This window comes from Branchiostoma lanceolatum, chromosome 13 (assembly GCF_035083965.1).
Source record: "Branchiostoma lanceolatum isolate klBraLanc5 chromosome 13, klBraLanc5.hap2, whole genome shotgun sequence".
Lineage (NCBI taxonomy): Eukaryota > Metazoa > Chordata > Leptocardii > Amphioxiformes > Branchiostomatidae > Branchiostoma > Branchiostoma lanceolatum.
Genome location: NC_089734.1, coordinates 1,473,599 through 1,495,961, shown reverse-complemented (window position 1 = coordinate 1,495,961; position 22,363 = coordinate 1,473,599). Strand labels below are relative to the sequence as shown.

Sequence of the window (22,363 nt, the reverse complement as noted above, 5' to 3'; positions counted from 1 at the left end):
ACAGTAAGCGAAAGCAACCAAACCGTTGGACAGATCGCTGTTATTATTGACATCAAACACTCGTGGATTGGAGATTTGAAGCTGGAGTTAGAACATGATGGAGTTACAGAAACTCTCACCCTTCGCCCGGGCGGTTACGCCTGCTCTCAGTACCACATCTCCCCAGCGGTGTTCTTCGGTACTGCAGGGTATACGGACATCGACTCCACAGACGGGGAACTTCCCAGCCTCTCCAAATCCGGAACGGAGCCCGGAGTTTGCCGGTACGAGTCACATGGGTCCTTCAAACCGGACGGAGACTTTTCAGCGTTCGTTGGGGCGACTTCTAGCGGGGACTGGACTCTCCACGTCACCGATCTGGTTTCAGAAACGGGCGATGGTAGACTAGTTCGATGGGCTCTTGTGATTCACCCGGACTCCGATGGTACAACGGCGCTGGATGGCTTGCTGCTTCCCTTGGCTGCATCTCTCGACCAATCCACATCGCCGATACAGAATGAGATGCTGCTAAACCAAGGTGGACGTGTAAGGGAAGTGTCTGTGGCGGTACAAATGGTGATCAGTCCCGTCAACGACTCTGATGTCACCCCGTCCCTTCTACTCTACCACCCCGATGGAACCACCGTAGTCCTGATGGAGGAAACCACTGACTGTAACTTGAGTTCTGTTGCCTACTTCGTCTTTCACGACTCCGGCACGCCCACTAGCGACATCTGTGTGATTGACAATGGCCTTGCAAGCGTCCTGAAACCGTCGACATCTCTCTCAACTTTGGCGGGAAAGGCGGTGAACGGAGAATGGCGATTGGTCGTGGACGCCAACGTCACCGTTGCCATGGAGATTTTCTCGTGGTCGATACACGTCGCGGCCGAGCCGAACTCTGATTGGTCGTACGATGCGGCAACCAATCAGCTAACGATTACGGGTACGGATACGTCAGAGTGGTACGCCGAGGTTCTATACGCAGTGACGTACGACAACTCTGCCACGTCACCTGACGCCACCGCGCTTCGCTACGTCACAGTCGACGTCACCAATTCGGACGGTCTCCATGATAACGACGTCACGTGTCTGGAGGTCAGACACAAACCCGTGGTTGACCTGAACGGGGCTGACCTTGGGACTGACCTTGCGGTGACGTATACAGAAGATGGCGGCCCGGTGTCCATTGTCAGCGAGGACGCGACCTTGGCGGGTTCGGACAGCAGCAGCGACATCGTGTACATCCTAGCGGAGATCACCAACCGGGTAAGTGTGCCAGAGAAGGCGCTATTTTTTTAAAAATTTTATCAAAATCAACATGTACAGTATATACAGTACATATTACTGTATCCAATGCGCTGAATTATGCTAACTTTCTCATGTGCAGTCTTGATAAAGATATCTTAGTGAGGTCCGAAACGTAAAGTATTGTGACATGCATAGATATTGTTGGGACCGCTTTATCAGCAGGGACATCTAGCTGCAGTGCAAAGTGAACCGGTCAGACTTGCCCTGAAGAAGATGACAGACGGACATCGAAACGTCGGCTCTTGTTAATGTGTGGTTGTGAATAAAGAACCTTTGCTTCCATGTGTTAGTGCCAGGAAAACAACTATTCCATCTCTACTTTTCCTTACTTGTACGGTGTTGTGTTTTACTTTTTGTAGGCTGACGGTGACCTTGAAGTTCTAAGTGTTCAGAACATCACGAGGGTAGAACACGTGACCGTCCTGGGACAGACCGTCAGTGTTGACGTCATCACCGCTCCCGTGGTGCACTTCTCATCCGGGCAACTCAACATCTCTGGTCTCAGCTCTACTGACGAATATTTACAGGTAATTATAAATATTTATTTATTGTTAGCTTATCTATCTATTAATAGTAATTAGAATGGATCTTAGTGTTGATTTATATTGAATACATGAGATGTTGAAGGCTATTACAGTGGAACCTAACAGACGGATTTATAAGGAATGTTTTAAAGTTGTGGAATTTTACAGTCAGATTCTTATTCTAAAAGATCTCAAAGATTGATAAACCAATGTCTATTGAAGATATATTGTTGGTAACAGTAGAAGACCAAAGTCAATGGAGCCAGAAAATTATTGTTATAGCTTCATACAGAAATGTTAACGTACTTCACGTCGTCCAAACTGTCCCCAAGATATATTCAATATCTAGCATCCAAGAAAATGACGATCCAAAAAAATATAACGATATTTAAGTGCAACAAGAACTGCCATATACATTGTACATTCCATAAATTGTATTACACTACAATTTTTGACCAGGTTGTTTTTTGTTAGTCCCTTTAATTGTTGACTTTCTTGCTACTTGATAGTCAGTGTAATGCATTGTAAAAAGGATAAATAAATCATTTTTCTCATCTAGGTTCTCCTAACCTTGACCTACAACAACGAAGCCGAGGAGCCGTCATCGTCACAGCGCGTCATTCACGTCACAGCCAATGACGGGGCTCGTGAGAGTGACGTCACCACCGTCACCATCAGCGTCACACGCGTCAATGACGCACCACACTTCAACACCAACCCTCTCCCGTCCCTCTCCACCCAGGAGGATGCTAATAAGTACACCCAAGTGCCGATAACGGTGCTGCAGTTCATAGGTATAGGTAATACCTTATACCCGCGTGGGGTGAAGTTTTTTTTATACCTTTTCTTCTTAGGTAAGACCTTTGTGGCTTTTTGACACGATCTATTACAACGGTAAAATCTTGGACAATCGTGGATAGATCTGGACACTGACCACCAAGAACGGACACATGCAGGTACTAGGTTGTGCCTGCTGTATTCACCTTCCGGGTCAACGTCTGCCTCAATAATTGATCTCTGCGAAGAAGCGCTTTCACACTTCCGACTGCGCATTCGCAGCGACAAGAATTGTGGGTAATGTGTCAAAGGTGAAGGCCCTTGAGGCATGAACAAAACCCGTCCGGACATTGTCATTCAAATCGAGAAAATGGTCGAGACGAGAACAATTTACAAGCCAGGGGCCTTCGCCGTTGACATATTATCTGGCATATTATCCACAATTCCTGTCACCCCTCGTGCGCACTCGGAAGTGCGAAAGAGCTTATTGAAGTGTGCTCCCACATGCATGTAGGCTCACTTACACCAGTCTTTTGCCGCCTAGTCATCCGTAGAGTTGACGATGAGAGACGCCATTAAAGATATCGACGGATCCTCCAGGATTTTCATGTCGTGGTAGATCGTGCTACAAAAAATTGCAAAGACGTGACACTAGGCTTTAAGTCTTGTCTTCTTAACACAGCTTGCGTACACCTTCTTGTTGTAGCATGAGTGCATGAGTATTTGCTCCTTGTTCCACGCTGGCGTCACTCTGACCAAGACCTAACACAAGAGAATAGCGTCTGTAGGACTTTTTCTTCCTCTCTTTCTCTGCTTCGAGGTTTGCATTGTCGTGCCATTCGCATGTGTGTGTGTGGGCGTTATGTGTTTGTTTTGTGTGTGGGTTTTTTATGTGTGCATGCATGCATGTGTGGTTGTGGTGTCGGTGCGTGTGCGTGTGCCGAACAAAACCGCTAAAATGCTTATGCTCACTTTATCTCATACGGCAAGTGTCAAACTTTGATACTTCTACTACTATATATGAACGAACAAAACCAACATCAGCTCGTTTTTCCAGGTTCCGACTCGATAATCAGCGATAACGACGCCGGAGCGACGCAGGGCATCGCGATTATCGGAGCGGACAACACCAACGGGCAGTGGGACTTCCTGGCCTGGCCTGGAGCTTATACAGGTAGGGAAATGATGTTGTTTCTTTCTTAACGTGCACTCAAAACATGCCCTATAAAACCAGATTGATGATAATACTTTTGAGTCCCATAGAAACGCAACACATCGACTTCAACACTCTCGCCACGCCAAAAAAAGGAAGAAGCCAAATGGGGGTTGTCTCTGTGCGTACTGAGATCGCTGTAGGCGCTATCCTAGGTACTGAGGTCTAACCCCCGGTTATTGAACGGGAAAAGCATGGTTATGGTGCTTGGTACTGAAGTTAACGGCAAGGTTATTGTTACTATTACAGAGATTGCTGACGGTGAGAGACAGTCAGACGGCACGGTGAATCGTAACAGCACGCTCTCGGCGCTGTCCGTGGTTCTGAAGGCGGAGTACTTCAACTTTCTCCGCTTCATACCGGACCCAAACTTCAGCGGCGAGTCCACCATCAGCTTCGTGGCATGGGACCTCTCAGGTTAGTAAAACCTATTGTCTTATATCTAACTTCTTTATAAAACACCTTTTATCTACAAAGCACCTCACAATCAAGGGTACATTCTTGCAAAAATATTGGTCCTTTGATATTGGAATTGAAACTATTGGCTCTGAGTCTGACAAGCATTTCATCTACTGTCAACTGACATGAATATCAGGCATGTACCGATATTTCTGTCCCTTCTTTAGGTTCCACATCTTCCCTCTCGAACGGTGACTTCGTGAACGCAACGTACACGGGCAATACCGGTCCATTCAGGTAATGACTTACATATCCAATTCGTCCCTGGTGAAACAAAAGGCCGTGACTTTTTTTTCTTTCCACAAAGCCATGTAAAAGTGTAAAGTCTCTATCAAAAGTTTATTTTGTGACTTGTCTTATTTTTTTTAAACGTACTGTATGTAATGACTTTAGATTATCATTGCAAAAGTATCAGGTGCAAAAATTAAACAAGCATCAAACAGAAAGCCACACATATGTCCGGCGTTTTCTAGAATTAAGGCCGAAAAGCTTACTGAAATTCTTCTATCACAGTGAGGAGCATGTTACCGTGACTTTGACCGTCCAGTCCTCCAATGACGCGCCGACCGTCGACACGTCACAGGTGGTGACGTTTACCCCCGTTGATGAAGACGTCACGGATCCTGCCGGTGACGTCATCACCGTCCTGGTGTCCAACTGTGATGACGTGGACCTGACGTGGCCCGGGACGCAGCAGAACATCGGTGTTGCCGTTACTGGTCAGTCTGTTTCTCACACTCACATCAATAGTTTATTCCCTCACTCTCTCTCTATGTCCCTTTATCACTCACTCACTCACTCATTCACTCAATCCATCGTCGTCTTTCTCTCATTCTCACACACACTCTTATTCTCTTGCTCACTCAGTTTGTTCCTCTGTCAGCTTTCCCTCTGGCTTTGCTCATCATTGCGCAAGTATAATTGATACAAATACTGTCTTTAAACTGGAATCGAAGGATTGATGGATCTATTAGTAGACCAATTGATTGATTGATTGATCTACATTCTACCAGGTGTGGATAACTCTAACGGCGTGTGGGAGTACAGCACGGATAACGGGACCGCGTGGTCAGCCCTCGGGTCGGTGTCGTCCAGCTCGGCCGTGCTGCTGGGGTTTGATCGATGGACTGATGATTGATTAATCGCTTGATTGATTGATTTAACTATTGATCTATCTTACCTTAGGTGTGGATAACTCTAACGGCGTGTGGGAGTACAGCACGGATAACGGCACCACGTGGTCAGCCCTCGGATCGGTGTCGTCCAGCTCGGCGGTGCTGCTCGGAGAGGACGGGGATAACGGGCGGTACAGGCTCCGCTTCCTGCCCGAGCCCGACTTCTCCGGCACCGCCTTCCTCTACTACCGGGCCTGGGACTTCTCCACGGGCTCCGCGGGGGACACAGGGGTAGGCAGCTCTTGTCTGTTCTCGTTATGTGTACCTTGCAGAAGACAACAGCCTGATCAAATACCAGCCTATCTTTTAAGAAAAATCAACATTTTTCCAGCAAAGCCAACTCACCACGAAAGAAGACGCACATGGGTGTCTTGTAGTGTATAGAAATGAAATGTACTGAATGTATGATGAATGCAAGCATACTATTAGCTAGATCTGTCTATCTACAGTAAAACTTTTGTTAAAAGCTATGGCTATGCTAACAGAGCTATATTTCTCTGTTACCAGGTAACGGCTACTTACACAAGTGCCACGGGCGCTTTCAGCCAATCAGACGCCATCACCTCCATCACAGTCCAACCGTCCAACGACTCCCCATTGGTCACTGACGGCGTTACCATGGCGACCATCGCAGAAGACGTCACGGCAGACGACAACCTCGGCACCTCCGTAGCCGCCATGTTGGCCGGACACTACACGGACAAGGACACCGGAAATGACGTGGGCGTTGCCGTGGTTACGGTGGACGAGACGTACGGTGATTGGCAGTACACGTGCGACAGCGCCCAGCCGTACGATTGGCTGGATTTTGTGGGTGGGTATCACCTTGGTTACGTGGTTCCCCCGCTCCCTATTCTAACCAGCGCGACGTTACTGAAGTCAACATGCCGCCTGCGGTTTCTACCGCAGGCCAACCTGAACTCAGAAAACATGGCGACCGCGCCTTACGTTACAATCCTCGGCTGGGACAACACGGAGACGGGTCTGACGTCAGCGGTGACGTATGGCGTTGACGTCACGGGGTACGCCGACAGCGAGCAAAACGAGTTCGGCTCGGACATGAGGAATGTGACGATCCAAGTCACCGCCGTGAACGATCCTCCGGAGTTACAGCTAGCCAGTAGCGCTGTGGAGGCAGTGTTCCCTGAACATGGCGATCCGGTCACTCTTGTGGGAGACGGCTACAGCCTTGCCGATGTAGATGACAGTAATCTTATTCGCGCCACTGTTAGTATAGATGGCGAAGCTTTAAGCAACTGTTCGGAGTCGTCAGCTTCCGTTGAAGAAGTTACCGTCAGTCTAGACGGCACGAATCTCACGAAAAACATCATTTCCGTGTGCCCGTTTCAGATGACAATCACCCCTAACGATTCCATCGCTGATTCCGCTACCCTGGAAGAGTTCAGAACGGCGCTGAGCACGCTGTCCTACGCGAACTCTTACACTAATCCTAACCTCCTCAGTCGGACAGTCAGCGTCACTGTGTTCGATGGCGATGACGTCAGCGAAACTGTGACCGCTCACGTAACCATCCAGGTAACCAATGACGCGCCAGTACTGACCAACGTCACCAAATTTGAATCCATCGCAGAAGATGTGCAAGACGGTGACAACAACGGAACAACCGTGTTGACGCTAGTCGACGGCATCTACGCGGACAGTGACGTAGGCAGTGACGTAGGGATCGCGGTGGCAGGAGCGGACACCCGATACGGGGCGTGGCAGTGGTGTTGCCAATGCGACAACGCCACGTGGCAGGATATGATTGGCGGGATGTACTATGGGTTCATCGTGCCTCCCGACCCTCTACCGGAAAAGGCGACGCTCCTCTCTGCTAGTTGCAGAATCCGGTTCCTCCCCGAAGCCGACTTTAACACGGAGTTAGACGCGCAAGGTTCTCCCCGCGATCCAAGTGACCGTCCGTACCTAACGATCAAAGCATGGGACAACACAGGTACCACGGCCGGTATGACTGCTCAGTTTGGGGTCGACTCTACCGCATGCTCTAACGTGTACACGTGCGAGTTCAGCGCCGAAGCCGTCAACGCGACCATAGACGTAATGTCCGTCAACGACCCACCAGAGATCACACTCCCGGCGGGATATTCTCTAGACTTCGTAGAAGACGGGGATTCCGTATCTTTGCTTCCGGATAGCTTTGATGTCTTAGACAAAGACGGTGTGGACCTTAAGAAAGTTACCATCTCCTTGCAGAACTCAACTGGCGATGAGGGCTTTCTTCTCAACGTAACGAGTGTAGAGAATGTGACCATAAGTGACATTGGCAACCTCGCTACAGTAGGAGGAGCAACCGTAGAACACATCGCCTACAATGGAACAAGCGAACTGACGCTACAAACTCCAGTTAACCAATCCGCAGTCAGTATTACGTCCTACGTCACTCTGCTACGTTCCGTCATGTACTACAACAACCAACCTGAGCCGGATAACTTCACGCGAGAGGTCCGTATCTGCACAGACGACGGACTCGACACGACTTGTGAGAACTTCTTCATCACCATCCAACTCCTTGGCGACAACGCGCCCGTTCTTACCGTCAGCCCCTACAACTTCACCTTTCTTGAAGGAGGCGACGAAGTCTTCGTGGTGGACCCGGAGAATCTCACCCTGTCCGACGCCGATAACAACGAATATTTCCTCATGGCTGAGGCAGTCGTGACGGTCGAATCCTTGTCGCCAGACTTAGAAACATTATCCGTCAATACAAACAACACTTCCTTGTCATCTGACTTCGAGGCCGCGAGCGGTACTCTCACCATAACGGGCCAGGCAAGTGTGCAAACCTACCAAGAGGTTTTACGTACCGTAACGTACAAACATACCGGCGAAGAACCGGAACCTGGACCCCGAACTATCACCTACTACGTCACCGACACTGACGGACTAAAGAGTAACATTGCAGTCGCGAGTGTCGATGTAGAAGTTATAAATGACTGTGCGCCTGTTTTAGAAGCAAGCGGGTCGTTTTTATTCACGGAAGGACAAGATTCACCTACTCCTATCGGACAGAACGTTTCCCTCACCGACTGCGACAGTGGCAATTTCCCAATGGAATCCGTTGTGGTTTGGATCGAACCTGCTTACGACGGGGCATCAGAATCATTATCTGTGACGTCTTCCGAGGGCATAACGTGTACGTACCTTCCAGACGACGCTACCTTGCGTCTTAGCGGCCCAGCTTCTTTAAGTACATTTCAGTCCGCCTTGGAGACACTAGTCTACGCGAACAACGCTGAAGAACCTACCCCCACAACCAGACATGTTTTCATGTACGCATCGGATGGTCTACACAACAGCTCCATTGCTAGCGTCACCATCGAGATCACCCTGGTCAACGACCCGCCGGTCATCGACCTTAACGGTGACGTCACGACCGGATCTGACGTCATCGCCGTGTACACGGAAGGAAGTGGTGACATGACCTTTGCGGACAGTTTGAGCCTTACAGACAACGACAACAGCCTGTTGGCTTATGCAAACATAACGCTGATAAACAACCCTGACTATAGGTACGAGACAGTCACAGTGGACACGCTGAGTACATCATTGACTGCTATCTACGTAGACGCAAACTATTCTTCTATCTACCTTTCTGGTCAGGATACTGTGGAAAACTATGCGACAGTTCTTCGGACGGTGTCTTACTCCAACAGTCACGGCGACCCAGACCCGCAGCAACGCGTTGTAGAGTTCACCGTGTCAGACGGCAATGCTGAATCTGACAAAGGCACTGCGTACATCATCTTCGAAACGCAAAACGACGCTCCAACCTTGTCTTCTGCCACGACCGATGTTTCATTCACAGAGGAGGGCTCACCTGTGTCCGTATCTCCGGGCGTCACAGTGTCAGATGTCGACAGCACAATTCTAGCTTCCGCTACTGTAACAATCGCCAACCACATCGACCAAGGTTGGGAGACTCTTAACGTAACAACCTCAGAAAGTCTGTTTGCTGCCTTCAACGCGACGTCAGGTGATCTTCACATCTCAGGCGTTGCAAGCGTGGAGGAATATCAGAGGACTTTACAGACCGTAACCTATCAGAACACCAAAGACGAACCGTCCACTGAAGCAAGAGTTCTCGCCTTCAGCTGTAGTGATGGGATCACAGAAAGCATTGCTATGGACATCACAGTCAACATCACCGCAGTGAATGATCCTCCTTCTGTTGTCCTCACCAACGAAACTTCCACATATTCTGGGTTATTTATCGAAGACTTTCTTCCGTCGCCAATTGTCGATTCTAACGTGACCGTCACAGACGAAGACAGCCCCTTACTTTCTGAGGTCTTCATCAACGTTACTAATGTGGCAGAAAAAGACTTCGAGGGTGTCTTCCTCGATTTGTCGTACTTGTCTGACAGTGAGACATTCGACCAGACACAGTACAACCAGATTCTGCTGTACAACTCAACCCAATGCACAACAGATTCCATACACTCATCTATACAGCTACAAGGCGATTTCACTCTAGCGCAAGCCAAAGAGCTCCTCCTAGTGGCCAGATACTGTACTGCACACGACAACCCCACCGAAGGCGAACGCGTCATCAACATCGTCATAACGGACGACCAAGGCGAACCAAGCCCCTTCACCACTGCCGTCATAACAGTTCGGCGTGTTAACGACCCACCACGACCGGTCACCGAACCCTTAACAACCTCCTTCACGACTCCCGAAGACAACGACTTGACGATCACCGCCTTTAGCCTCTTCTACGACCCCGAAGAAAACTTGACGACGTCTGCAGTGAATGTTATGTCTTACCCCACCAACGGCGACCTGACTGTAACCAACGAGGGGGATCTACACTATACTCCCGTTATGCACGACTTCGGCCAATACGATCTAACCTACAGAGTTTGCGACTCCGAGAACGCATGTACTGAAACATATACTCTAACCATCAACATCGTTTCAGTGAACGATCCTCCAGAGCCCGTATTACCTTTGACCATCACCACCCAAGAAGACACGCATGTGTCTACAGACTTAAAGACGTTCGTCCAAGACGTCGAGGACGACGCGAACGCAGATTCAAGCCATCCAAGCGTCGCAATAACCAGTTACCCAACTACAGGCGTTGCAGATTTTTCCACAGACTTCCGAGTCATGAACTACACTCCCGCCACAAACTATCACGGCGAGGAACATGTAGGAGTACGCTTCTGTGACAGCGACGGTGCCTGTATAGAAAACACCATCGCTTTAACAGTAACGTCTGTTAACGATCCACCAACCCTTACTGTAACAAACGGACAGGACCAGGATGACCCAATACAAACCAAAGAGGACGTTTCTGTGACGGTGCAGATCGTTGTATCGGACGTAGAGCAACGGACGCCATTTAGTATCATCACAAACGATACAACACATGGTACAGCTATCCACAACACAACAGCGTTGGTAGAGACTCTCACAGAAGATGCAGACAACCCGTTCAACGCTCTGTACACGGTTTCTACGCACATAACCTACTCCCCTGCTGCGGACTATGTTGGAGAGGACCGTGTTATCTTCTACACTTGCGACAGTGAAGGAGAGTGTGCCCAGGGTGTCATCTATTTCCAGGTAATGTTATGATGTTGATTTGCTTCGTTTTGATTTGTGACTTCGTTTCAACTGGATGTCCATGTTACCTTTATAATTCTTTGATTGATTTTTATTTTGTATTTTCGAAAACCTTTGTTTACCTCTGTTGTCCAGGTTTCCTCGGAAAACGACCCACCCCAAGTCGGTTCTACCACGGTCTATACAGAAGAAGATACGCCGCTAGTCATCAGGCTTCCGGACGGTTTGAACATCTCTGACGCCGAAGACGCGCTCGACTCGTCCGACGTTGACGTCACGCGTAACGTCTCCTTGGGGATTCTAACGTACGACGTCGACGGCGACCTGGTCTACACGCCGCCTGTGCACTTCTACAGCACTAATCCTGATGACGTCACGTTTGAAATCCGCGTTTGCGACCGAGACGTGAATCAGCTCTGCACGGAGGTAAGATACAAGTGTAGTTTTTGAGCCATTTGTATATAGTCTGATTTTGTCTTCAACGCAACTATACTGTAACATGACGATAGTTAGTTCAACACACGCGGTGCTAAATCAGGTTTATGGCTAACGATAGCTTATTCCGTTTTTTCTGTCTTATTAGGCGCAGATCCAGATCACAGTGAGCTCCGTTAACGACGCCCCTGTTGCTCCACCTCAGTACGTGGAGCTAAACGAAGACACCACGCTGACAGTAGACCTCGGCGTGGTTCTGAACTTTTTTTATAACTAATGACTCAAATGCGTCTGTTGTTCTCTCTCTAGGCACAAATCCAGATCACAGTGAGCTCGGTAAACGACGCTCCAGTAGCTCCACCCCAGTACGTGGAATTGAACGAAGACACGACGCAGACGGTAGACCTGGGAGCGGTTGTGAATCTGTTAACTAATAAATAATAGTAGTTGATTTTTTTTTGTCTCAGGTGCAGATCCAGATCACTGTGAGCTCAGTGAATGACGCCCCGGTAGCCCCGTATCAATACGTGGAATTAAAGGAATACACCACGCAGACGGTAGACCTGGGAGCGGTTGTGAATCTGTTTACTAATAAATAATAGTAGTTAATTTTTTTGTCTCAGGCGCAGATCCAGATCACAGTGAGCTCGGTAAACGACGCCCGGTAGCCCCACCCCAGTACGTGGAATTAAACGAAGACACCACGCAGTCAGTAGATGATCATGGTGATGATAACGACACTTCATTATTTCCTGTCTGTAGGCTCAGATCCAGATCACGGTCACCTCAGTGAACGACGCCCCAGTGGCTCCACCTCAGTACGTAGAGCTGTACGAAGACACCACGCTGACAGTAGACCTGGGCGCGGTTCTTACCGACACCGAGGACGCTAACGGCACGGCCGCGGTGAGCCTGACGGAGCCCCGCCCGAGCCTCGTCACGGCGAGCTACGATAACCAGACCGGTCTGGTGCACATCGTGGCGGGAACGGACAGGAGCGGCAAGGACCTCATACACTACCAGGTGTGTATGCTCAAACTATTGCGTCAGTAGTATGTTAAACACTACGAAAGTAATTTTGTTGTATTTTGCTATATCTTTTTAATAATATTCCAAAGTCCTTTCCCTTATGTTAACAGCACTGTTTCATTTGGATTTGACTAAGTTACACATTTTTAAAAAATTACAACGTATTATCTTTAACTATCATGTTCTGACTCGTATCTTATATCCTCATCTAGACAATCACTACCACACTCAACGCAAGGCACTATAATAAGATGTTTATTCTTTCTTTCATTCCCTCATTCCCAGGCCTGCGACTCCTCCGGGCTCTGTAATCTGGACGGCATGATCGTCGTCACCATCCTGGAGGTCAACGACCCGCCGGCCGTCGACCCCTTCGACTTCCACGCGTCCGAAGACGTCACAAGTGTCATAAGCGTCGGCAACCATTACAGCGATTTGGAGACAAGTGAGCTTACCTCTTTAAATCTTCGCCTGGTAGACCCTGTTTCCGGGGCCTACGAAACGGAAGTGACGTCACAGAGAGGCGGGGAGTTGGAAGCCATCAGCAGCGCGGGATTGGTGCAATACAAACCGTTGCCTGGATACGTGGGGGACGACAGCTTCGCGTATGTCGTCTGCGATCCGTGCGACCAACGGGGGGCCGCGCTGACCGGTGGGTATGTATCGGGGATTCCCAGCTGTCAGAGGCAGCTGGAAATGAACCTAGGCAACGAGTATGACGTCACGGGCACCCACATCGCCTGTTCGGTTGCCACGGTAACGATCTATGTCATGAATACGAACGATGCCCCGGATGTGTCCGCATTCCACATCGTCACCAGCCGGTATGAGATAGCGACCATAAACCCCATAGGTACCCTCCAAAATGACGCGTACACAACAGCGGGTATGTCCATATTTGACCCCGATGACGTACAAGCACAAGAACTGCTGAACAACGGAAAGAACTTGACCTTCTACCAAATGATAGACACAACTGATTTGAACACCACAACGTTAGCGATAACCTCCCAACCTACCAAAGGGATTGCAGTAGTAGACAGGTCTTCAGCCATAACCGCCATTAAGTTCACACCAAGACAAAACGAGAGCGGCTACGACAGTTTCCACTTCCAAGTTTGCGACAAGGACACTCAGTACAAGTCATCCCAGTGTGGCGGCAACGTCATACAGGTCATGGTCACCGCCCCGAGCCCTTATATAGTCAACGTCACGGCTTTTCCTGGAACAGACGGCGGTGACGTCATCCACGCGGATTCGAAATATTCATCTGGAGATTCTCTCCGTGTGGTTTTCAACGAAGACACCAACATGCCACCGTTTGGACAAGCGGGTTCTACCATCACAGCAAGCGATCTGCATAAGATGTTCACTTTCAGCACGAATCTTACGGTAGCCAGCAACAGCGAAGCCTTCACCGGTGCTTGGCTGAACCCACGAGAGTTGGACATAACCGTCATCGACGTAGGGTATCCACAGTTGGAGCCTAAGGTTTGTTTACTTACTTAATATTTGGTATCTATTTCTTCTACTTTGAACTGGTCGTAAGTAACCTGTCAGTTTTAATTATCTATTTGGTTTTCTTAACTTCTGTATTTAGTTTCATTGATTTTTTTTTAATGTGTAAAGAAGCACGACGTAAACTGTGTTTTTGAGATATATTTGCCAGCATACCTAAATCCTTACGATATCCGATGTATTTGCCTTGTTCCCTCTTGATAAAGTGTGATGAAACAAAGGGCTGACATAGTTTTTTTTTTATTGTTAAATGCTATTATTTATATTGTACCGAATAAAGATGATTTTAACGCCCGCAACAACCAGGTTGGAGAATGGACGGTGAGTGTCAACCCGGTTGCCCCGTGTGGCGGGTTTGACGAGGAGACCCACGCGGCGTTACCGGAGGACCGGTGGTCGCCCTACTGTCTGCTGAACGCTGTGAAGGACTCGGCTCACGCTAACGGCACCTCTCCACCGCTGGTGGGCAACTGGGGTCTCCGCATACCCTCTCTCACAAGTAAGGCTTTTTGTTGTTGAATGAGTGAGTGAGTGAGTGAGTGAGTGAGTGAGTGAGTGAGTGAGTGAGTGAGTGAGTGAGTGAGTGAGTGAGTGATGGTCGCTCTACTGTCTACTGAACGCCGTGAAGGTCTCGGCTCACGCAAACGGCACCTCTCCACCGCTGGTGGGCAACTGGGGTTTGCGCATACCCTCTCTCACAAGTACGGCGTCTCTGATGTTGTTTTCCTTAGTTCTTCACGACAATAGCATTCTTTCTTATTCTAGTGAATTTTCACGTAAGATATCAATGTGGTACTACTAACTATTAATGCTAGGATAAGATTCAGGATAAACACAAGTATAAAACTTTGTACGTTTCCTGGCCTTATCTCTTACTTAGTTAGTGAAAGTCTTCATGCAAGTTAAAATCTCCACCGTTGTATAGCATCATTTCTAATTACACTTCGCACTGTCTTAGTGACAGTGTTGGTGGCAGTTTGAGTACACACCATACAAAAGGGTCATATTTTCATACACAAACACTATGCACCGCAAACTTCTGCTTTTTCAAAAGCACTTGTTATTTCTGTGTTCTCAGCTATCGTGGTAAGAAATGACCAGGTGGACATATCCATCCTACGTGACCAGCCCGCGTACTTCGGCCATGGTTAGGATTAGTCACTAGTGTTAGGATAAAACTAACGGTAAGGATAGATGTTGGATAACAGTGTTCCCCTTTTTATCCCCAGCAATCGTGGTAAGAAACGACCAGGTGGACATATCCGTTCTGCGTGACCAGCCCGCGTACTTCGGCCATGGTTAGGATTAGTCACTAGTGTTAGGATAAAACTAACGGTAAGGATAGATGTTGGATAACAGTGTTCCCCTTTTTATCCTCAGCTATCGTGGTAAGAAACGACCAGGTGGACATATCCGTCCTGCGTGACCAGCCCGCTTACTTCGGCCAGGGTTCGCAGCTGGTCCTGAGTCTGCAGCCCGCCCTGTCCCACCAACAGCTGCAGCTGTTCTGTCAGCAGGACGTACAGAACATCGTCACCATGGAGACGTTCGGCCCCGGAACCAGCATGCTGAAGGTGGGTTGGGGTGTAGTTTATTCTTATCTTCAGCTAGATTACGTTAGTTGAGGAAATATCTTCTTATGATATACAAAGTCAAAGGTATTTAGTAACCACATAGTTTGTTCACTAGTTTTGAATCCTGCTTTGTTGCTCCATCTATTTTCATTTACACACTTCTTCTGAAGTCATTTGTTTTTTAAAGTCGTTAAAATGAACGCAAGTTATGTAAATAACATAAGGACAACTCAAAACAGGAAAGATTTACTTCTTATTTTCCCCCACAGACCAGCTGTGTAAACCGTGACTCAGGAGAGCAAGTCGCGAGCGTCAAGCGGCGGGATGTCAAAGGTCACGGTCGGGTAGCACGTGCCACCCAGGTCACTAATATGCCAGAGTTCACGGAGCTCGTTCTACAGGTCAGGACCGGATAATATCTTGTTGCGACATCTTAGCAAATGTTATTTCATATTCATTTCAAAAATATATATCCCTTTCTTTTTCCACAACATTGGTGGGGCTAGAGACACGTGTTGTCAGAGTGGAATCTCCATGCCAGACCACGTAAAGCTTGTAGTGACATTTCCACAAATGTCATAGGTATTCATCATATTTATCATATTTTCATGATATTTAGGTATATCACTTTTGAATATTATTCCACAAAGTGTTATCTTTGGTGCAATCCTGTGTAGTTTACGGGCTCCCATACCCGCTCCCTAAAATGTTTGTGGAGAGCAAGCTTGGGACCCCCGGTAAAGTAAATAGATAGGAACCAAAGGTAACAAAATGTTGCAGTAAATTTTACATTTTTCACATGCAAACCATTGTGTGCAGAAATACTTATGTAATCACATTTAAGTTGCTACAGTACTAGTATTGTTAATTTGTTATAGTATCCATCAATCTGGCCATCATGTAACAAATTGTTGCCCATGCTTAGGTCGAAGAACCGTATTCTGGAAACCTTTCCGTGGTACCAGAAGACGCCTTCGCCAAGACGATTCAAGGAGCCCTCAACAAGACCTCCTTAGCGCGCGTCTTGGCCACCTCCAGCGGCGTGGAGACCCAAGACTTCTTGGACTACACGGCGTCGGTTGAAGATTCCTTCAGCGACCCGAGTCTTTACTTGGAACAGCTTGACGGCAAGACCCCCCAGGTGCTCAGTGTAGTGGCTGATGATGCGGATAACGGAGACTCGCACTGGAGGTAAAACTACCGGAGCACTACTGTTTATTTCATCTTTTATTCGTTTTTTTTTTCATACCATTTTTGAATTTTTTCGAAAACCAATGAGTCTTCCAAAGTGTTGCTCAGGATTGTCAATCAGTCTTTTGTTTCATCAACTCCAAGATCATGATCATGGTTAGGGTTATAGACGCAGTTAGATGAAGGGTTGACAGGATTATGGACATCCTGATCAATAGTGTCAAAAATACTCTTGTTGACAGGACTGACTACTCAATATTACCAAAACATATCTGATTGACAGGAACATCCTGTCAATAGCCCCGGTCTTCACAAAAACCTAAACTTACCACAGGTACATTTTAAGAAGTGAAATTGACACATTGAACTAAAACTTGTTTGTCCTTCAGCAATGGCGACACCCTCACCATCACCTTCGATGTGGACACAGACACGCCTCCCGTTGCCACGGAAACAGAATTATCCCGGATCCTGACCTTTAACCCGCCGCTGGGAACCTCCTATACCGGCCAATGGGTGACCGCCACCGTCCTCGTCATCACCGTGCAGGATACGTCTAATCCGGGCAATGACGTAGACAATATGGCGAACGTGACCTTGGCGTTCACAGAGAACGTGTTGGTCACAGGGCAAGAGTTCGCGACCCAGTATCAGTACGGGATACCTTCGGACAAACCCAACTGCGTTGGCACGCACGTGTGTGGCTGGAACGCCTCTAGCGGTTCCGTCGGGATCTGCAGCGCGGACCAGCTGTCCTGCCGCGCGCGGGGAACCCACGGGCTCACATCCGGGGACTTCGGTCGCCCTGACAACAGCCTGGACTGGTGGTACTACGTCATCATCTGCACGGCGACGCTGCTGACGTGCTGCACGCTGGGGATCATCGTGTACCTGCGGCAGAGGAAGCGGGCCAAGAGCGGCCCCGGCCCGCCCAAGGAGCGGCGGATCCACCGCGTCACAAGGCTACTCAAGAAGCGCCAGACCATCACCGGCACCGACAAGGCGGCGTCGCAAGGGGGCGTGACTACACCGCAGACGACTACCTTGAACTCAGGTAGGGCGTCCGAATACACTTTGTTGTTTCCCTGTTTGCATTTTGTGGACGCGCCACAGATAAATGTGTTCTCGGTGTTTCTAAAAGCTATGCAATAACAATTTGGCCTCTTCTAGCAGTGTTTCCATTGTAACGAATAGCACAATACGTAGCCTGTATTTACACAAGCTCTCTGCCGGAGGTTACTGACCCCCAGCCGGCGGTCACAGGCCGGCTGGCCACTAGGAGCGCGATTCGTCAGGCTAGCACAATACGTACATTGAAAATACACCACACTCTCGCCCGTCTTATGAGTCGGGTCACTGTCTTGAAAAGAAACCACTGCATCACATCGGTAATGTTTGTAATGTAAAGCAGTATGGGTAGGGGGTTGAAGTCTGCCATCTCTGATTGCCTTGTTCTTCAATTGTTCTCCCATATTTGTGAGCAGTCGGTACTCTCCCGGCCCCGTCGACCAAGTTTACAAAGTGGCTGTCTTCCTTTTCAATACCAGCTCTTCACTGAACTAAACTTGTCATGTTCTTCCAGTGTTAGTGAACAGTCGGCACGCGCCCGTCCCCGTCGACAACATCATGCAGCGAAACAACCTTCGGGACGACCCGAGACAACCGAAGGAGCCTCACGTCGTCTCTCAACCTGCGCCCTCCCTCCAAAACAGCTCCAACGTCAACCGCAACAACGTCAACGGAGCCTCAACGATCAACAAGCTCCACGATGACGTCATACAAACGTCAGCGCGTCACGTGGTCTCCCAGCCGAGTCAGCCGTTCCTGTTGTCACAAACGTCGCAACCACTTCTGGTCTCGCAGCCGACGCCGTCCATATTAGGAAGCAGTGTGAATAGTGCCTCCACTACAAATGACTTGGTAAGATTAGCTTGAAAGGTCACTTGTGTCGGTAAATTTTGTTTGAATTGTTTGAACCTTTCTTTATTCAAGAGAAGCTTAAATCGGCATAAATAACGCTGAAAATCGCTGAAAATGTAATGTTAAGCTTGGAAATCTGATATGTTTTATGATTAGAGATTTCAAGTCCTGTCAAATCTAAAAAATTGCGACTTAGCGAATTTTTGGTCATCTTAAGGTTGGGTGACGATATACTTTGGACACATGAGCGTCCCGTTACGTGACTTAATTATTGCCTTGTTTTATTTTCCGTAACAAACTGCACTTAATCATCAAGTTGGTCATCTAAATCACGTAGCAACAGAAAAATTGAAATTTTTATGGACTTGCCCTCTTTCATCCAGAACCAGTCTACGATCAGCCCATCACGTCAAAACAACACGAACGCAGCGCCTCAGCCCCATAGCCTACTGTACGATACTACAGGGGAAGAGAGCGATCCGAACGTACCTGGGCCCATGACGCCTGCCGCTAGCCTGGCTACCCACCAAGTCGTGGAACGGTCTACAAATATAGACATGTCAACGGGTTAGTGTCTTACCTTTTGAATTTTGAAGGCACTGTATAATTAAACAAGTGGACAAATCAATGGTCAAAGACATTTGAAATCTCTTGGACTATTTTGAGTTTTCCTGTTGTTTGTTTCCATTTCACTTCGTTTTGAGACTTTAATACTTAATAGTCAAGTTGTTTTCTTCTTCATGGCTAAGGAAGGGGCCATACAATTGATAGCCTCATTGGAATTTTGTAATAAAAGCGAGTGCTTGGTTGGTTGATTGTTGATTGATGTGAACAAAACATGAATTTTCTCGTCGAGACACATATTTTTGTCTCTTCTCAACAAATACTATTTTTCCTTTCCCAAGAGCGACGGCGGCGTTCCGTAAGACGAAAACCAGGCAGCCAGATCCCGCGGATCTCGGAACTCGCCGGGCCGCTGGAGGTCCCCTCCCCGGAGCCTTCGGCACCCCAGCCCGCAGAGGACCCCGAGGTCGGCCCGCTGCTCAAGCGGTCCTCCTCCAACTCCATCTACAGTCTAACTACAGGTTCGAGACGCCAGATTCAAAATGAAATTTAAACCTATTTCCGTACACAAAGTAAAGCCTTCGACCAGTCCTCTGGTCCTTCTCAAGTTGATTTGACCCAAAGTCTACGTCACATGACGTCAGCAACTGCCAAAGTTATAATGTTTTTTTTGGACGGAAATTACCCGTGCAATGGCAGCTAGTGCTGAATTGCTGCAGGGTTTACAATCACATAATACAAAACAGATACATACTTGCTCCACACTTGCACTTTGTGGAACTGTCGCAAGGGTCTGGGGGGCTGCCATTCGGCGCCAGCAGGTGAACTCAATACGACCTTCCCCAACCGAAGTCAGGTACCCATTCACACCTGGGTGGAGTGAGGAAAGTCGTGTAAAGTGCCTTTCCCAAGGGCTCAACATCGGGGCATAGCAGGGGTTTCGAACCCGGGACCTCTCGGTTCTGGGCAATACACCCTACCGATTGCGCCACACGATGCCACGTTATGATTTTTGACACGGAACAGGACTATTTCCTAAGGGGGGAGGGTGGGGGCGATAGGGCCCATCGACTATCCATTAGAATAGACGGGGGCTGATGCTCTCTGCCTGGCACCTTTGACCCGTTGCTGGCGTCACACTTCCGTTCAGGTCACTTTGGATAGCTTTCAGGTTTAAAAATATATGATTGTGCCCTCTATATCTGTATGTAAAATCTCTCATCATATCTGCTTGTTGGCTACAGTAAACCTGGGGTTCGAAGCGGAGGAGAGACGGCCGGGGAGCTCCAGCAGCGAGAGCGTCGGGCCGCGGTCGTTCCTGACGACGGATGCGGAGACTGGGCTCGCCATCCGGACTCACGTTTACCCCAGGATGGACTCAGACCAGGTCTAGAAACAACTAATTTTCCTCTGATTCACACCACTATACTGTACAACTACCAGCCTCTAAGTCATTCTACAGTAACAGCTTTTTTACACGAACTGCAAAACTCTGGAATTCCCTCCCAGCCCACTGCTTTCCTCCCGAATATACCCTGCAAACCTTCAAAACAAACACACACCGCTGTCTCTCACCTATGTCACATTAGTTAATTTAGTTCAATGCCGAGAAGTGGCCTCTTACGGCCTTGCATTGAGCGAGATCGTTCAAAAATACTTTGTAGTTCTTAGTGCAACAAGAGCTAGCCTGGGTGTCATCCTGTTTAGTTCCATGCTCTACAGGTCTTCACCATACAGGTAGAGCCTGGAACTGAACAGGATGTCACTCAGGCTGAACAAGAACTATCTATCACACAAGGGTTATGACCATAGGTTTTCTAGAACACGAGATATCAGAACCGGAGGTTACCCTGCAGTACCGTTACATGGCCACTAGGTGGCAATACCTACCCATCTGCAAAATATCTACACAGTGCATCTAGGCCTTATCGAGATATACTTGTCATCCACGTTGTTAGTAAGGTGTTTAGAAGGAATATTGACATAGTTTCACCGGGTATTTTAATACCAATTGTTACTCTCAATTCAGCTCTTTTATTATGATTTTGTCAATTTACCAGTCATTCATTCCTTCATTCCTTCATTCTTTCATTCATCCAGTCCCTGCAAAGCAATGGAAGTGGGGGAGGGGGGCGGAGGCCCGTGAGCAAGAAACACAAGCGGGTCGCACCGGTATCGGCAACAACCCCCTACAAGACACGGACTCCGACACTGGGGACAGGGGCACTCAAACCACGGTGCGTATAGTTCTATTATGCTACCTTAGCCATATTATGTTAGTATCATGTTTGTTTATTGCTTAAGCTTGGTAGATGCATGCTTGTTTCTTATTTCTTTTCATACGATTCGTGTTTTTTTTGGGGGGGGGGCTGTAATGATTTCGGGGGTCAATCTCTTGGCTGACCTTTTTGTATTTTGCAAGTACCATTTTCTGACGCATTGGCTAAATGTAAGAACATGCGTATGTGATATTTATTGTTAGAATGGTAGATAGCAGATAGGCATCTGTTCCTCCTTCCACTGCTGCATGCCGTTGTTTTGTTTGCTTAGATGAAGATGTAAAGATATATGTCATGTGTACCAGTGCTACAGCCCCATGATGCCCGGCTGTCTAATTGTTTATTCATTTGGTTGTTTGTAGCTTGTAGCTCACGATGTAATCATATACAACATGTGTTCCTACAGCCCCGTGACGCCGGACAGTTCCCGCCCTTCCAGCAGTTCCTCCAACAGCTCGCCTGCACCTCAGCTGCGCCGCCTAGCGGTCGCCGCGCGTCTGCTGCACTCCAACCGCATGGGCACGCCCGCGTCATCGGAAGCGTGACGTCACAAATTTGCACTAGTCTCCACCGGAAGCATGACGTCACAAAAGTCGTCAGAATTGTGACGTCACAAATATTTTAAAACCACAGTTAAACCTGGACTCAGCAACCACTCAAGGGACTGAGGAAAATGCTTGCTCATGATAGAATAGGGTTAACTATGTGTACATGTAAAAATGGAGTGGACTGTTTTAATGTGACCTGTGACTGCACTAAGCGGGTGCCCGGCAAGGTTTGACTTAAGTAAATTATAGAAGGCCAATCTAAAGCAGTATGAGGT

General features: G+C 48.2%; 1 protein-coding gene across 1 annotated transcript; it reads left to right on the top strand.

The window, feature by feature from the left end:
* Window positions 1–737: 737 nt before the first annotated feature.
* Window positions 738–22,111, top strand: LOC136447071 (uncharacterized). The gene is made up of 26 exons (XM_066445747.1): window positions 738–1,248; window positions 1,650–1,817; window positions 2,374–2,614; window positions 3,649–3,765; window positions 4,054–4,221; window positions 4,431–4,500; window positions 4,777–4,982; window positions 5,277–5,387; window positions 5,449–5,669; window positions 5,946–11,030; window positions 11,775–11,864; window positions 12,228–12,488; window positions 12,780–13,985; window positions 14,319–14,511; window positions 15,091–15,159; window positions 15,242–15,310; window positions 15,393–15,586; window positions 15,856–15,987; window positions 16,512–16,777; window positions 17,167–17,831; window positions 18,360–18,697; window positions 19,081–19,264; window positions 19,603–19,782; window positions 20,506–20,648; window positions 21,362–21,498; window positions 21,947–22,111. Exons 1-26 carry the CDS (start codon window positions 835–837, stop codon window positions 22,083–22,085), a joined length of 11,067 nt encoding a protein of 3,688 aa, XP_066301844.1. The 5' UTR covers window positions 738–834; the 3' UTR covers window positions 22,086–22,111.
* Window positions 22,112–22,363: the final 252 nt, after the last annotated feature.